Raw genomic sequence first — 14,444 nt, 5'->3', positions numbered from 1 at the left:
GAATTTAAAAATCTTACTGAGATACATAACTAATGTGTACAACATTGTGATTTGATACATTTATATATTGCAATAAGCTAACACTTCTCTCATGTCCTAAAACTATCATTTTTTTGTGGTGGGAACAGTTAGATCTAGTCTCTTAACAACTTTGATCAATTTATAAGTATTGTTGTCTGTAGTCACTGTGCTTTACAGATAAAGAGACTGAATTTCACAATTCAAGTAACTTGTTCGCAATCACAGAGTTTGTAACGAGGGACTAGTATTTTTGAGTTACTCTTCTCTGTTAATTATTTTAGTATCTCCCAGCTTGTGTACTACCAGTAACTATTTTTATTAATCTTGAACACCTGCAAAGATGTTTTAGAAAAGTTTATGTGGGAAGACGTTTTCATAATTTTCTTATTTTTAGTTAACACCATAGTATATGCAGTTGCTAAATTGGATTCAGACTATTAAGTATCACAATAAGTAGTATGACTATATCAAGTTGCTATACATCTAGTCCCAGCAAAAAAAGAGGGGGGAGATTCAAATTTTAAATGTTCCTTTAATTAGTCTTCATTGCCTAACTCTTATTAGTTTCTGAAATATATTACATATTTCAGAGTACTTCCTAATACAGGTTGAGAAAGCCCAAATTGAGAACTGTTTTACTAGATCAGTTAATTTGATGATGATATTTGAGCTTTGTTTTGCCTCTACACATTAATGTATAACTTACTGCTTTAATATAAAGTACTTTCACATTAAAAGTATTATAGCATTTTAATTTATAGCATTTTATAAAAATGCTAATTGCCATTCAAATTCTAGATTCATTTAACTTGGTGCTGTTATATATTTTTTATGATGTAATACCTTTATTCTTGGAAGTATAATGATTATATTTTCCACAATTAAAAATTTATTTGAAGAGCTACTTGATCTTACCATTCTAATAGAGTCTTCTCCCTCTTTTATAGAGGTGTCCCATGCTCTTAAGTAAACTTGGATTTGCACAAAAGTGTGATTTTAGATTGATTATAGATGATTTAATGTGGGATTTCTATATGTGTTGGGCTCCTTTTTAAAACTTTAATTTGGGGGCGCCTGGGTGGCTCAGTGGGTTAAAGCCTCTGCCTTCCGCTCAGGTCATGATCCCATGGTCCTGAGATCTAGCCCCGCATCGGGCTCTCTGCTCAGCAGGGAGCCTGCTTCCTCCTCTCTCTGCCTGCTTCTCTGTGATCTCCGTCTGTCAAATAAATAAATAAAATCTTTAAAAAAAACAACCCACTTTAATTGTGACATTTGCATGTTTAAATTCTGTTGTAATAATATGCATGGTTTCTTAATGTTTGTGTGTTTGTATACATTCTCAATAGGCAACCCCTCAGGATAGTCAGGAGGGAACATTTGGATCAGAGCATTCCGCCTCACCATCACAAGGGAGCAGTCAGCAGCACTTCCTTGAACCTGAAGCAAATTTGGATGATTCTATAGATATTCAGCAACAGGTAAAAAGTTAATGTTTTTCTAGGTCATAATTTCTAAATTAATTAGAAGAAAATATTATAAAATATGGTAAATGTTTGTATTTTATGTAAAATACTTTATTTTTATGCAAAATAATGGTAATGTCCTAAATTTTTCCTCATACTCAAGCTCTATACTAACCATGTTACTTAATATTAGGCATTAATGCTGCTATGGTGAATATTTTGTAAGGCAGAATTTTAAGTATATATTGCATCTCAATAAGCCATTTTGTTTGCTATTCTTTTGACTTTCAAGGATATGGATATTGATGAAGGGCAAGATGGAGTGGAAGAGGAGATCTTTGAACAAGAAGCAAAGAAAGTGGCTGTTCGCTCAAGATCAAGAACACATTCACGATCTCGTTCAAGGTTCTACAATAATATTTGAGAGTAGCTGTGTGTGAACTTTTAAAAGTGGGCTCTGTTTCTTTGTGTCAAGATTAAAGGAATGTTTTTCTTAAGGTGACATACTGTCCAGAAAGAAGTAATTCAGAATTGCAAAAACAGAAGAATTCTTTGTCCTCTTTTATTTGGGTATATCTGTGGCCATTATTTGAATAATATACATTAATTGTAGCCAATTTAACCATATCATAAGACTTGGATTTGGGATTATACCTGATTTTAGTTAATAATATTACAGTTTTATGCAGCTTAGGATACTATTGCCTCTGAAAACTGTTCAGTCAGTCAAGCTATAGAGGGACAGTGTTAGAAATTCTGTTGTATTTCTTAGATTTTATTTCATCTTATAATAATACCAAAAGTGATCATAAAAATAAAACTACAAGAATTATTTTTATAAATATTAAGCATAGTATCAGATTATTATAAAGTATATTTTACGGTTTTCTTTGTTAACTTTTCAACATGGCTAAATCTCATTAATGTACATACTTATTCAAATTTGAGTTGAGTTTCCTTAACCTGGTAATTCTCATGTAGTATATATATATTGTTTTTGCTACAAATTGTCTTAAAACTTTAAGTCATTAGTCTTTAATGTTAATATAACCTATTTTCTGCATATGAATATCCCTGAAAATCTGAGCAGTATATGCTGGAAGAAGGGCAGTATCTTTGATGACTTATTAGTCATTTCTTACTTGTTTCAAGAAGTTATTTGTATTTACCTCTTGTAAATGAGAGCCTCTGAGTTCTACTCACAGTAAACCCACCTGTAAACCCATCTCAGCTCAGTGAGTAATCTAGTCAAAGCAAACACAGTGTTAGAGCTAAAATCTTAGCAGCTTCTTTGTCTTAACAAACCTCCTTATTAAGCATTTTGAGGCAGTACAGTGATGTATGGTTGACAGGAAAAGAAGAAACTTTCAGTAACACCTGTATTTAAAGTCAAGCACTTTGAAATTTTAGAAGTTGAAAACTTACAAGCAGAATTCTTTAGTGGCCTAATGCCCTGTTGGAAACATTCTCTGTTTCCTAATTTTAAGAATGTAATGTCTTTATCACCTAAAGATTTTTAAAATTTCTTTAGTCTTTCATTCTTATTCTTGACTCTTTCTTGAAAAATGAGTTGGAGGACACAAAAGAAAGTAAGGATTACTGGATAGAATCTTACTGGATTCTACTTACTGGATACAATCTGATTCTCTTCTTCCTGGTATCAGTACGAATCATTGCAAACAAACGCCTATTACAGTATGGGCTTGAGCAATACATAGGTTTGAGAAAATGCATGTTTGATACTTCATTCTACTTAAACATTTTTAAAGAGGTAGTTAAATATAAAACAACCTTTTGTGTGTGTGTGTGTGTATGTGTGTGTCCCCCTGCCCTTACCTATAAGTGAGAAGTTTGACAGAAGAATAATATTGTCGTTAGAAGTAAAATAAGATTTTTTTTTTTTTTTTTTTGTAGATCACCCAGAAAACGAAGGTCTCGGTCACGGTCTGGTTCTCGAAAACGTAAACACAGAAAGCGATCACGCTCACGCTCCAGAGAAAGAAAGAGGAAGTCATCACGTTCATACTCAAGTGAAAGGAGAGCGAGAGAAAGGGAGAAAGAACGACAGAAGAAGGGATTACCTCCAATTAGATCTAAAACATTAAGTGGTAAGTGACATAATTTTACAAAGCTTTGGTTTCAACAGATGTTAAAATCATTAACTGCTAAAGTCAACTGTATTTTTAGGCCAAGAAATTGAAAAGTAGTTTAGTAAATGAATAATTTTATCCTTGGTTTTTGTTAAGTGATAGAGGAGAAAAGAAAAAGGAAGAACAGGTTCTTATGAAACACTGAGATCATTGAGAGTTGATTTTTTTTTAAACGCAAATTGGAAAATATAGAACTTGACTCATAACAAGGGGACTAGGCCTACTGTCTCTTACATAGACACTGTGGTTTCTATTCAGAGCGTCATAGCCAAGTTTGACCACCAGGTCTGGGGAATAATTATTGAAGGAAGCATATAGATTTTAAAGCTAATTGTAAATTTACTGGATTGGCACCAAGGGAGAGATTCCCATTGTACAAACTTTCCCTCCTTTATATGTTAATTGGTAACGTATAATTAGAACAAATTTGTTAATAGTGAGAGTTTGCAGGAGAGTTTACTCTGCAGGAATGTAAGTAGTACCAGATTATTTCTGAAGGATTCCTAGTGAGTTATGATTTCTACGGTGAACAGATATATTGCAGATGAGCAAAGTGCGTAAAATGGGGCGAAATGTCATTTTTTGCCAAGAGCTGAACACTGATCAGGTTGTCTAATTTCTGAAAGTCTCCTAATAAACTCTTTCTGCTATGGAGATAGATAAATAATTGCTTTAATTTATACTGCTGAATCATCCTGGAAACCCAGGCTTATAATTAAAGGCAACATCCAGCCTCTTACTAAGTTTTGGCATTTTCAGCAAGCTGTGGCTATCTTGCCAAAATCTTACCTGATTATGAGAGCCAGTGCTAATGTTGATATTCCTAAGTCTGAAAATTTATCTCCTTAGGGTGAGAGACCAAATTCAAACATTTTAGTGCTCTCTGATAAAGAAGTAACATCAAAGATCTGACCATAAAATCTATGCTTTGTCTCCCTTCTCATGATACCATTAGGACATTCAGAATCACCCGTTTTAAGATAGGGCTTTTTTGTGGAGTCTCTTCCATTTAGTTGCTCACTTTACTTACCATATTATAGCTGCCACCATTTACATAGTTATCCACCATGGAGTTTATTTCCTGTTCCTGTGTTTTTTTTCATGAGTCAAACACAATAAAAAGAAAATTCAGAAAGCACATAAGAAAATACTGTGAAAGTATATCCCTCATTATTTGCCTCAAAACTCTCCTTACTCCAAAGCAATATCAATTTCATGTGGCCCCAATGCATTTTAAACACATAAGGTAGCATTTCCCTACCATTGGTCCTTTGAACACAAGAGTATTCATGAATAGTGCAGTGGATATGAAACATCAACAGACAGTAATATTCAAGGAATCAGTGTCCGTCCATCATCATCGTCATCATGTGGACCCTCCCTCCCCCCACCACTGGCTGTGGAATGGAGGAGATTCATTATTGCTTTCTGGGTTTAAAAAAAAAAAGTTCTCCGTGAGAAAAATTGTGGAGAGACTACCTTGAAACAGTAGGGGAAACATGGAACACATTTCAGGAAGATTAAAGCAGCAGTGATGTGGTAGAAAGAATAATGAAGTGGTGGGACCTATTGTGAAAGAGGTCTAAAAATTTGCTGAGGGTTTGTGGTAGGTTGAATAGTGGTCCTCAGGACCAAAGATGTTCACAGCCAAATTACTGGAACTTGTAAATATGTTACATCACATGGTGTGATTAATCAGGATTTTGGTGTGGGAAGATTAACTTGGATTATCCGGAACAGCTCAGTGTAATCCAGGGGTCCTTCCTTATAAGAGGGAAATGAGGGTCAGAGGGAAAAGGTGATGTGAATATGGAAGAAAGACGAAGATAGGTAAATGCTCCACTGTTGGCTTTGAAGATTGAAGTTGGGGTCATGAGCCAAGGAATGTAGGCAGTTTGCCAAGGAAACAAATTCTCCCCGAAGAGTGTCCAGAAAGCATGCAAGCTTGTTGATCCATTTTAGACCTCCATAACTGTAAGAGAATATGTTTTTTTGTTCTAAGCTACTAAGTTTGTGGTATTTTGTTACAGCAATAGAGTAAAACTAATATATTGTGCCTTGAGACTTTGGTTGAATATTAAATTATATGTACATAGGGTGAGACTGTGTGAGGCAAAGAACAAATTAGGGTAAGAACATTACCAGTGAATCTGTTGGTTGAATGATTCTTTTTTTTTTTTTTTTTAAGATTTTATTTATTTATTTGACAGATAGAGATCACAAGTAGGCAGAGAGGCAGGCAAAGAGAGAGAGAGGAGGAAGCAGGCTCCCTGCTGAGCAGAGAGCCCGATATGGGGGTGGATCCCAGGACCCTGGAATCATGGCCCGAGCCGAAGGCAGAGGCTTTAACCCACTGAGCCACCCAGGCGCCCTGGTTGAATGATTCTTAAAACTAACACAGGTCTGGAAGACCTTTGAGTTAAAACCAGCTGGAGTAGAGAAACCTGGTTGAAAAACCTTTCGTTCTGTAGAGATCTTGCAGTAGTCACTAGTGTGGGGTTAAATTAGCTCTAGAAAAAAACCTGCTGGAGGCCTGCCCCATAATAGATAAAAGATCATCAAAAGGATGGAAACTTTGTCTTTAAAAATGACATTGATGTAAATCTAGATTTACTAAACTCCACAAATGTATCAGCTGTTGTTAATATTTTGCAAGTGTTTTCGGGAAAAGAAAATGTTCATGGAGTCATGAACTGTACAGCTTAAAGTAGGCGACAGGTCTTATGTGTAGGTGTGTTTGTTAAAGGGAAGTACTTCCTGCAGTTAAAATATCTTTTAAGTTTTTCATGAAAACAAGGAGTTCAAATTTAGCCTTTTCCCCTGTGTATCTCTGTGCACATTATTTAAGGATAAGGTGCTGTTTTCAGATTTAACTGTTGATTAGGAAGAAACATCCACTTAATCATTCCATCACAAAGGAGTAAAGGTGCAGAGATAGGATTGTAGTGAAAAGTGTTTTTTTGGCTTTGTTGCATATTAAAATTACCTACAGAATTTTAAATTCCCAGTTTCCAACCTGTTGTACCCCATAGCCCTTCATCTTTTAGGGTAAGACCCAGGTATCCATAGGTGATTAAAGTATGCAGCCAAGCTTGAGATCAGGTAACACACAAGAGGTTGAATTTGCAGTAGGTGTGAATGAACATCTGAGATTTTAGTTCATTTTAAGCATAACAGATAAAAATGTCACCTAAGTGCTTTAAATATCCATCTTAAATCTTATTTATTAGTGCTTTTTCTTCAGCTGATTGGAAGAAATAGCTGTGTCTGTGTGATTTAGGTCATTTGTCTCTTTAATGTCTTGACAGTATGTAGTACTACTTTGTGGGTTGGTCAGGTGGATAAGAAGGCGACCCAGCAAGATTTAACCAATCTGTTTGAAGAGTTTGGACAAATTGAATCCATTAATGTAAGTATCACCTCTTCCATGATAGTTTAAGGTTAAAAATACACATATAGAGGATTATCAGTCACAGAGTCACTTTGGTTCCTAATGAGCCCAGTAGAGTATCTGCCTTAAGTAATGCACATCCTTATAAGGATTATTTGACTTTAATCATTTCTGTGTTTATTTCTGCTCCTGTTATTCTCCTTAATTAATTTTTCTTTTTTAGTGGAATTCTAACGAAGTGTTCTTAGGGGTGTTATAGCAGTATAGCTAGCACTTGGTTCCTAAAGGCATCTAGTGTTCGGGTTAACAGAAACCGTATCTGTGACCTCTTTTAATTACACACGCCCCTTTTTTCGTAATGAAAATGAGGAAACGGAGTCCCAGAGAGTTGTAATCACCTACACATGAGCACATAGATTGTAGTGGAGACACAATAGGACTTGGGGTCCCAGTCTTTTTACCAGTCCCCTTGCTCCTCTCACCATCTCTCCCTCTCTCAAGAGGAGAGAGAAAAACTGTGACAAGAAAATCTGTCTTTGTCTTTTGACTTTGAACTTGACCACAACTCTTTCACTCCTCAGCTTGATTTTTTTCAGCACTTTTGCTCCATCCAGTCTCCTTTGAGCATTTTCTTCTTCCAGAAGGTCTGTTTCCCCACCCCCACCGCCCAGGGCTAAAACTAAGTCATGGAATGTTTTGTAGAAATTTGTTTCAGAATCCTAATTCATTAACCCTATGATTTTATTCACTGTTGTTAAACTTTTCTCTGTTGGACTTTCATCATTTTTTACCAGGAAATTGGCTGCTTTTCCTTTCTAATCTTAGATCCTTACATGACCAAACTTAACTTTTCCTTATTATATAAGAGCACTCTTCATTGAATTGTTTGACCATTTCGTATACTACTTTCAACCATACATGATCTCATTGGAACCTCACAAGAAGCTGCTTAAGTAATTCCCGTTGCTTTTTACCAGTGAGGAAACTCAGTGATTTGCCTGAGTTGCACAGACAATAAATAGTTGATTGGTTGAGTGTTTCAACTTGGGAGTTTTATATTCCTCTCCCTACACTATGAGTATGCTGTGGGCTTTTCTTACTCTTTTGTCTTTTAAAACTTCATCTGTCAAAACATAAACTGTCTGCCAGAGTCCTTGATTGATCATATAACCTCTGAATTTTTTTTCTTATTTTCCCCTACCTGAGACGTCAGAAATGTGTTGACAGTTGAAAGACTAGGGATGCCCAAGATCAGTGTCTTTAGATTCTTATGAAAGTGCCACAGTTTACAAGGTGATTCTAATGCAAAGTCAGGAATCACTGCTCAGGATGGATCCTGAATCCAAGCAGCATTTGGATTGTCCTATTACTTGTGACATTTTTGGCCTTTGTTGTTCTGTAGTCATTTGGGCATTAGTTTTCCTCTTCTGTATCACCTTTTAAGAGCATAGTACTTACAAATAGTAGGTACTGAGTTATTTTGTGAACTGAAAGGTATTGAATGGCTAATGATAAAATCCAGAATTTGAAAATTTGATGAAAAATTTGTAAACCTTTCACTTGGTTTGGGGGGAGTTTGAGGACTGAGTAAAAAGTCCATTCGATTTAGCGCTTAGGGGGTCATTAGTAAGCTGGAAGACAATTTTTTAGTGCATTGATAAGAGTTGGGTCTATATTGCAGAAGAGAAAGAAATGTGTAGGGGGTTAGACTTCTTTTTTGAGAAGGTTGGTATTCAAGTTTTGGAAACTAGCTTCAAGTGAACTCTGAGTGAAAGTGAAAACACTAAGGCTCTTTTCTTATTTGTGTTAAAAGCTTTGTCCAGAAGCACTTGGGCAGAATTAAGTTTTGTATAGTGAAGCTTTAGTGTCACCATTCCTTGTAGATTATAGATTTTATATTAAGGATAAGATACTTCCCCCAAACAAAAATCTTTCTCACGTTACTCAGTATGACACTTGGAAAAATTGAAATACTTTCACTTATTTGGATAAATTATATGCTTTCAAATATGTTGGCCATGCAATATTGGTTTATCTGGTTGTATTGTATACATTTCTTTTTTACATTTTTTGTTCTAGTATTTATTGTGTATTAGACAAACTTTGATTGACATATGATATTCACGATTTTGCTTATGTTATGACGTAGAGTGAGACCCAACCAAATTTTGAATTCTTTTTAAACTAAGTAATTAGTTATACATGGATTATACCAATAAACAGCCAAAGAAAGAAAAGGGAAAAACCATTGAGTCTTAATAGTCTAAGTGATCTGTTTCGTTAAAACCATAAAATAATGTCAGAATGAATGCCTTCACGTTTACTCTTTCTAAAGAAAAAAATTTTTTTAATAGATGATTCCTCCCAGGGGCTGTGCTTACGTCTGCATGGTTCATCGACAAGATGCTTTTCGGGCTCTTCAGAAACTTAGTTCCGGATCATATAAAATTGGGTCCAAGGTCATTAAGGTGAGATTGGAGGGGAGGGACCCATGTTCTTCTTTCATTGGATTGTTAGAATGTTCCTGTATTTGATACATCTTCTTTTTTAATGTTAAGGAGAAACCTCTAGAAAAGCTTATTATTCCAGCATTGTTGAGTTATAGAATTAGAAATAGGTAAAATAGTAACTAAAACTTTAGTCAGATGATTCTTTGAAATCACACTTATAGTTCTCTTGTTCAACCAGGGCACCATTTTATGAGTAGAACTTTCTTTACAAATTCTTTTTCCTTTTCTTTTTTTCTTTTCTCTTCCTTCTCTTTCCTTTCCTCTCCTCTCTTCTCTTTTCTTTTCCTTTCTTTCTTTCATTTTTAAGTGACCTCCACACCCAGTGTATGGGGCTCAAACCTATAACCTTGAGATCAAGAGTTGCATGCCCCACCAGCTGAGCCAGCCAGACACCCCAATAAGCTTACCTTTTATTCACTACTTTCTCCTAATGCTTCCTAATTTATACCTCTTAAGTATATTACTATTTCCTCCTTTTTAACATCTTATGTTGTACAACCCAGGCCACTGTGAAGGGTTTATTAATAAATATATTTTTGTTTTCCTCTTAATCTTTAAACTGAGTGTTTATTGTATATTTCAAACATATTATTGCATATAAATATATTATTGTATATTTCAAACATTTCAAACATATTGTATATGTTTATTTGTATATTGTATATTTATTGTTTATTTTTACTTCTTGTGACTAATTTACATTTTATTTCTGCACTTGAAGATAATTTATTCTGCCAGTTTCTGCAACTGAGTTAAAAACTTAAAAAAAAAAATACTTCTAAGGTAGGCAGTGTTTTGTCATTTCATGGCAGAGAGTTTCCTCTGTGTGAAGTGTCTCCTTTCCTAGACTACCAAGATACTGTTTAAATTATGATAACTACTCTAATTATTGCTAATGTAGGTTGACATTTTTATGGTGAAAAGTAGATTTGGATTGTTTTGGAAGTGTGTGTTTTAGTTTTAGTAAAATGTGGAAATAAATCCTGTTATAAATGCTGTTGCTATCTAATGCAGGCTTTATTTTAAAAACAAAAACAGGAGATACATGGAAAAACTTGGCTACTCTTAGTTTTCTAGCATCAAGTGATGCTTTGCTTGTCTACCTATTTTTTTATTTTTTTAAAGATTTTATTTATTTGTCAGAGAAAGACAGAGGGCACAGGCAGGCAAAGTGGCAGGCAGAGGCAGAGGGAGAAGCAGGCTCCCTGCCGAGCAAGGAGCCTGATGTGGAGCTCAATCCTAGGATGCTAGGATCATGACCCAAAGCGAAGGCAGCTGCTTAACCGACTGAGCCACCCAGGCATCCCTGTCCAAATATTTTATTTGTATTTACGTTGTTTGCATATAATTTTGAACATTTTATTTGGTTTTTACTGTATACCTGAACTTTCTGTTTTCTTCTCTTCATTCCTAATAGATTGCTTGGGCTTTAAACAAAGGCGTAAAAACAGAATATAAACAATTCTGGGATGTGGATCTTGGAGTTACATATATACCATGGGAGAAAGTTAAAGTGGATGATTTGGAAGGTTTTGCAGAAGGAGGCATGATTGACCAGGAAACTGTAAATACTGGTAAGAACACTAAGGGTAGTTTTATTGTTTAAAAAAACTATGCTTAAAAAGTTGTAATTGATGAGAGTTGTGCATGATAAGGTGAACTGTGCTTATTTTATTTCCTGGATTCTATGCCCCAAAAGGAGGAAAAGAAAAACAAAACACTGCCATTTCCAGTATATATGCTTAATGTGTCTTATTTCCTAAATGTCAAAGTATAGTGTTTTAGAAGTCTGTAAATGTAGCATTTTTCCTGTATGTCTTTTAAAAAGTTCTGCTGTTTCAGAGAATGAGTTATGTATATGGAGACTTTTTTTTTTTTTTTTTTTTTAATTTAACAGAGAGAGCAAGAGAGCGAACACAAGCAGGGGGAGTGGGAGAGGGAGAAGCAGGCTTCCTGCTAAGCAGGGAGCCGGATGCGGGCTCAGTCCCAGGACTCTAGGCTCATGCTTAATGACTGAGTCACCCAGGCGCTCCTGTAGAGACTTTTAAATTAAATATTTCAATTACTTGAGTTTAAATAAGAACTGGGAACGTAAGAAGTTTCTTTGAAGGACTTGTAGATTATTTTGGTTAGTATCCATGTTGTGAATGGCAGGAATAGAATCTTAGTTTAGAGAGCTGTACTTCCAGTTCATGCAGTTCTAGAATGCTTAGAACCAAATGATCATCTGGCCTATTTTTTTAAATTTGTGTTTTTATTTTTAAAAATACCAGTTATAGGGACGCCTGGGTGGCTCAGTTGGTTGAGCGGCTGCCTTCGGCTCAGGTCATGATCCTAGTGTCCTGGGATCGAGTCCCACATCGGGCTCCTTGCTCAGCGGGGAGCCTGCTTCTCCGTCTGCCTCTGCCTGCCACTCTGCCTGTGCTCACTCTTTCTGACAAAAAAATAAAATAAAATAAAATAAAAATTAAAATACCAGTTATAAATTGACAAAATAGTTAGCATTTATAACCAGTAAGAAATCTTAAAATGGATACTTGGAAAATGATTGAAATGTGGTATATAGCTTATTTCTTCAATCTTAGCTCTTTTACCAAAGTAAGCTAGCTAACTTTCATTCTTAGGCCAGTGCAAATATTTTCAAACATTTTTTCAGTGCTTTTCTTCTTGTCAGTCTTTTTTTTTTTTTTTTGATGAGTATTTCTCCTAAACACTTACTCATTCAGTAAATATTTTAGTTCCTATTGTTTGCCAGCCATGATTTTAGGAACTGGGATTATATCAGTGAGACAGACAAAAATCCTTCCTCTCCTGGAGTGCACATTGTAGTACAGAGGTTGACAGTCAGTAGCCCATGGGCCAAATCCTGCCTTCAAGCTCTTCTCTAGGGTTTCATTGAAACCATACTCAGTTGTGTTTATATTTTATATGACTTTTTTTTTTTTCAATAGCAGTTGAATAGTTGCAACAGAGAGCATGTGCCCGGAAAGTCTAAAATACTTAGTATAGGGAAAGTTTGCCAACCTGTGTTTCCAGTGGAAAGAAACAGACAATAAACAAAATAGATAAACTCTATAATATTTCTAGGATGCTAAGTTCTAAGAAGGAAAATCGGAAAAGAGGACAGTATGGGTGTGGAGCTGTTGCAGTTTTACGTGAAAAAGATGTAATGGAGAGAGTGATATTTGAAGGAGTGAGATGTACAGCTCTCTGGAGAAAGCATTCTATAGAAAGGGAACAGTATGTGCAAAGTCTGTTCAAAAATTATGAGACCGGTATGCTTTGAGCGAAGTTAGCAAGGAATGAGGAGTAGGAATAAAGTCAGGTGTACAGAAGACAGAGTCATATTAAACTCTTATTAGTCATTATAATGACTTCGATCTTTACTCTGAGGGTGGTGGAGAACCATTGGAAGAACCATGAGCTTCTTTTTTCTATTTTTGCATAGTTGTGTTTTCAGAAAGATTTTTCTTTATTGGGTTAATACTTTTCCTTCTTGGTCTCCCCTTGTACCTTGTGACACAATATAGAGTAAGATTTGATCCTCCTGTATCAGACAGCCTTTGAGATAATATCTATGATATCTTCTAATTATTTTAGTATCTTTCATTTGTGTCTTGTGTCATGCTTCTTTGGACTCCTTAGTATTCTTATCAGACTTACCTGGCACCTATAGTTGTGGACACATCTTAAAGATCTGCCAAAGTAGATGAAGGATGTGGAGATGAAATAAATGTATATGTAGAAATAAAATGAAAATTTTGCACTTTGCACCTATCCAGAGGAAATCAATTTCCAAATATTTTGTTTAGAGTGGGAAACTGTCAAAAGCTCAGAACCCGTTAAAGAGACGGTCCAGACAACTCAGAGCCCAACTCCAGTTGAAAAGGAGACAGTGGTCACAACCCAGGCAGAGGTTTTTCCTCCACCTGTTGCTATGTTACAGGTTAGTGCTGGGTGTTTTGTTATTGTTAATGTGTTGTTTTACATTTCTGTTTTTACTCCTATATTTACTTTATAAAACTTGAAGGAAGTTGTCCAAAATAGAATAAATTAGTTTCGTCAAATAATTTTGGGGAAAATTTTTTTTAATGGTGTCATTTATATGTAAATGTTTATTTATTGTACAAGTATTTATCCATGGTCTGCTTCTATGACATTCACTGTTCAAGGCACCTGGGATAAGGCTACATCAGTGGAAAGAAAACCATGTAAACCCCTGTCCTTATGCAGCTTTTGTTTTCAATAAGGGAGATAGAAAATGTAAAATAAGTGATTTTGTGAGATACTGTGGAAGGAAAAGAGACTATGAGGGTTATTAGGAGTGCCTGGATAAGTGCTTATGATTGTGAATAGAATGGTCAGAGCAGACTCGAGAATGTGATGTTTGCATGGTGACTCAAAGTTGCTGAGGGAATTAACCATGTGGCTACCTGAGGAAGAGCGCTCTGTGCAGAGGGAACAGCCAGTGCAAAGGTGGCCCTAGGCCAGGTGTGTTCCAGGAATAGCAAGTAGGCCAGAAGTGTAGTGAATGAGAGGCAACTTAGTGGGAGGGAGAACTCTAGAAGGACTTTGGTTTTCACTCTGAGATGGAGCATTATTGGAGGAATTCGAGGAAAGGAGTGACTTGATCTGGCTTTAAAGGTTTTAAAAGATCTGGTTTTAAAGGATTTGCACTGGCTCCTATTTTGAGAATAAACTAGTGGGCATTAATAAAAGTAGGGAGACCAGTGAAGAGACAGTTGCAGCAATCCAGATGAGAGCTGATGGTGGACTGATACATAGACTGATGGCCATGGAGAGAATGAGAAATGGTCAGATAATTAGGGGTTATGTGATGGTGTGTTGATTTTGTGGCATGATGAGACTTTTGTGAGAAAGAGAAGAGGTAAGGTTTTTGGTTTGAGAA

At 35.7% G+C, this 14,444-nt stretch overlaps 1 protein-coding gene across 1 annotated transcript in view; it reads left to right on the top strand.

Annotated features, from left to right (window-relative positions):
• The window catches only part of SCAF8 (SR-related CTD associated factor 8), a gene marked incomplete at its 5' end in the record, with an annotated part of 87,773 nt that overhangs the window by 64,100 nt on the left and 9,229 nt on the right, over window positions 1-14,444 (top strand). Inside the window, 7 exon segments of the mRNA XM_080805713.1 lie at window positions 1,368-1,499; window positions 1,777-1,889; window positions 3,399-3,592; window positions 6,943-7,043; window positions 9,380-9,493; window positions 10,953-11,109; window positions 13,348-13,481. Of these exon segments, the coding sequence (XP_080661839.1) occupies window positions 1,368-1,499; window positions 1,777-1,889; window positions 3,399-3,592; window positions 6,943-7,043; window positions 9,380-9,493; window positions 10,953-11,109; window positions 13,348-13,481 (945 nt within the window).

This window comes from Martes martes, assembly GCF_963455335.1.
Source record: "Martes martes genome assembly, chromosome: 6".
Classification (NCBI taxonomy): domain Eukaryota; kingdom Metazoa; phylum Chordata; class Mammalia; order Carnivora; family Mustelidae; genus Martes; species Martes martes.
This window is presented reverse-complemented; position numbering and strand designations above follow the sequence as displayed.